The sequence below is a fragment of the Egretta garzetta genome, unplaced genomic scaffold (assembly GCF_000687185.1).
Source record: "Egretta garzetta isolate BGI_Z169 unplaced genomic scaffold, ASM68718v1 scaffold60, whole genome shotgun sequence".
In the NCBI taxonomy this organism is placed as follows: Eukaryota; Metazoa; Chordata; class Aves; order Pelecaniformes; family Ardeidae; genus Egretta; species Egretta garzetta.
In genome coordinates, this window is record NW_009258269.1 from 3,031,870 (window position 1) to 3,034,212 (window position 2,343).

Below are 2,343 nucleotides of genomic sequence, written 5' to 3' on the forward strand. Positions count from 1 at the left end.
TTTCCTCTGCATCGTCCCCGACTCGGGATCTGCCGCTCCCCCTCTGCTGCAGCAGGTCTTTAACTGAGCGTGGCGCTTGGCAGCTCTGCCTCACCGGCAGACGGCCACGGCACCCCGGAGCAACCTGAGCCCTGAAACACGCAGCTCTGGGACGAGCTGCTCTGCGCCGAGGAGCGGTTGCCCAGCCCACCAGCATGGGCAAGTTTCCTCCCCCCCCGGCAAGCCCCTCCAAGCGGCTGCAGCTCTCCCGCTTTCTCCCTGCCCTCCCTTCCAGGAGTTTGTGCCCATGCCTTGATGCCCAGCTGGTCTCAAGTGGGGTACCCCAGGGTCAGTATTGGGGCCGTGTTCCCCATCCTCATCGGAGGGTCGGAGGCTAAGCTAGGGGGAAGGGGTGCACAGTGAAAGGCAGAGCCTCACTCTCGGTGGACCCCCAGAAACTCAAAATTTGGGTCAGCAGCAACCTCTCGGACATCAAGACAGACCAGACGCATAACCTTGGGTTTCACCCAGGCTGGGGACCGCGGGGCAAAGCAGGGTTCCAGTGAAAAGGACCTGGGACGAGGTCCCAGAGAAGGTTCCTGAACAAAAGGGGCAAGTTGCCTCCCCGGAGCGTGGACAGCAGCCTGAGGGAAGGGGTTGTCCCCTCTGCACAGCACCAGAAGAGCCCAGAGCTGGGTGCTGTGCCCAGACTGGCCCCCCAGTTCAGGGAGAAGCGGAGGAGCTGGAGAGGGACCAGCAGATGCTGCTGGCAGGGCTGGGGCCTGGGGGCTACAAGAAGGGTGGGTTGGGATCCACCAGCATTAGCAGCCGCCTGCAGGGCTGAGGAACTGGCAACGGAGCCACGCTCTCTCGGTAGGGCACGAGATGCCACAAAGGACAACAGACCTTACCTGCAGCTCCAGGTTGGACAGTAGGAATTATTTTAATTTTTTTTTGCCCCCAGGGAGGTGGGGCAAACCCACCCTTTGGGACACAGCTGCGTAAAGCCATGGGTGACCTAACCCTGTGCCGCTGGTGTTTCTGCTCCAGGTGGGAGGGTAGAGCAGAGACCCCCAGGGGTCCCTCCCTTGAGGTGCTTAGGGACATGGTTTAGGGGTGGGATGGCAGGGTTAGGTTAAAGGTTGGACTCAATGATCTTAAAGGTCTTTTCCAACCAAAGCAATTCCATGATTCTCCCCACCAGCATCACTGTGAGCCCAGCGAGGGGCGACCTCCCCACCTGCAAATTCTTTTCTCCCTTCCCCACGCCAGGAGTCCACCCCACAGCCCCAGGACACTTTGACAGCCACGGTCCCGTGCACTGGACCACGGCCCCATCCCAGGCAGGCCAGGATGCTGGCCCGCATCCTTCCGACGCTGAAGCCCATCGCTTCCGCCGCGCTGCCGGGCGGCCTGGCCGCTGCTCCTGGCAGGGAATCAGCTGATCCCCGGCAGTGAGCCGGTGCTGCAAAGTCAGGCACAGAGATTGCCAGCGTGCCAGCGAGGGGAGAGCAGGGCCGGGGGGCTCGGGGAGCCAGGGGCAGCTCTGCCCTGAAAGCCAAGCCACCTGCATGCTGCTACCTGCTGAATAATAGAGGAGCTGACAGCCAGCCGGAGAGAAATGTGATCCTGGTTAGCCAGCCGGGGAAGACATCTGAGCTCCCAGCAGCTGCGATAGCAACTGCGGGGAAGGAGCCTTCCTCCCCGCTGCTCTGCGCCGCACAGCGCGGCCAGGGTGGCTGGAGGTCTCTGCCCGTCCCGCTGCGCCTGGTGCCCGCGCTGGGGGCACGGGCTCCAGGCTCGGAGGATGATGTGAGCTGCAGCAGGCACCCGGCAAGGCAGAGCTCAAGGGCAGAGCCGGCTTTCCCCGGGAGGTGAGGCAGAGAAGGAGCCTCTGCAGCCGGCGCCCGCGCCCGGGGTCCAACAGCTCAGCCCCATGTCCAGAGGAGGGGAGATGGTTTATATCCCGGATGACTCCGACTTCAGCTCCTTCAGGGATCAGTGCGAGAGCCTGGAGGGCTGGCACTGCCGCTATAACAAGGCTGGCGTGACCGTGTGGAGTCAGGGCCAGGAGGAAAGCTGCACCGTGCAGAAAATCAAGGTAAGCAGATGCCAGCGGCTGCGGGACCACCAGCCCTTCCTTGCCCCTCTGCCCCTGTGGGTCCCTGGGGTGCTGGTCCTTCCTGGAGGCGCACAGCACCCTGGCCCAGCCTGCCTGGGGGTGTTCCTGCTCCGAACGCTGGCAGGGTTATTCCCCCAGAGGTGCTTCCCCAGTTGGCAAGCTGCTCCACCGGCCCTCGCCGGCCCCGTGGCTTCAGCCTCTTGACCTGCTGGGATGCCTGCCGCAGCGCCCCTCCGCCCACC

The 2,343-nt window shown here is 63.7% G+C and overlaps 1 protein-coding gene across 1 annotated transcript in view; it reads left to right on the forward strand.

Moving 5' to 3' along the window:
- Positions 1 to 1,915: 1,915 nt before the first annotated feature.
- The window catches only part of STARD10 (StAR related lipid transfer domain containing 10), a 6,018-nt gene continuing 5,590 nt past the window's right edge, over positions 1,916 to 2,343 (forward strand). The window contains exon 1 of the mRNA XM_009633858.1: positions 1,916 to 2,080. Coding sequence (XP_009632153.1) covers positions 1,916 to 2,080 — 165 coding nt within the window. The remainder of the gene's footprint in view (positions 2,081 to 2,343) is intronic.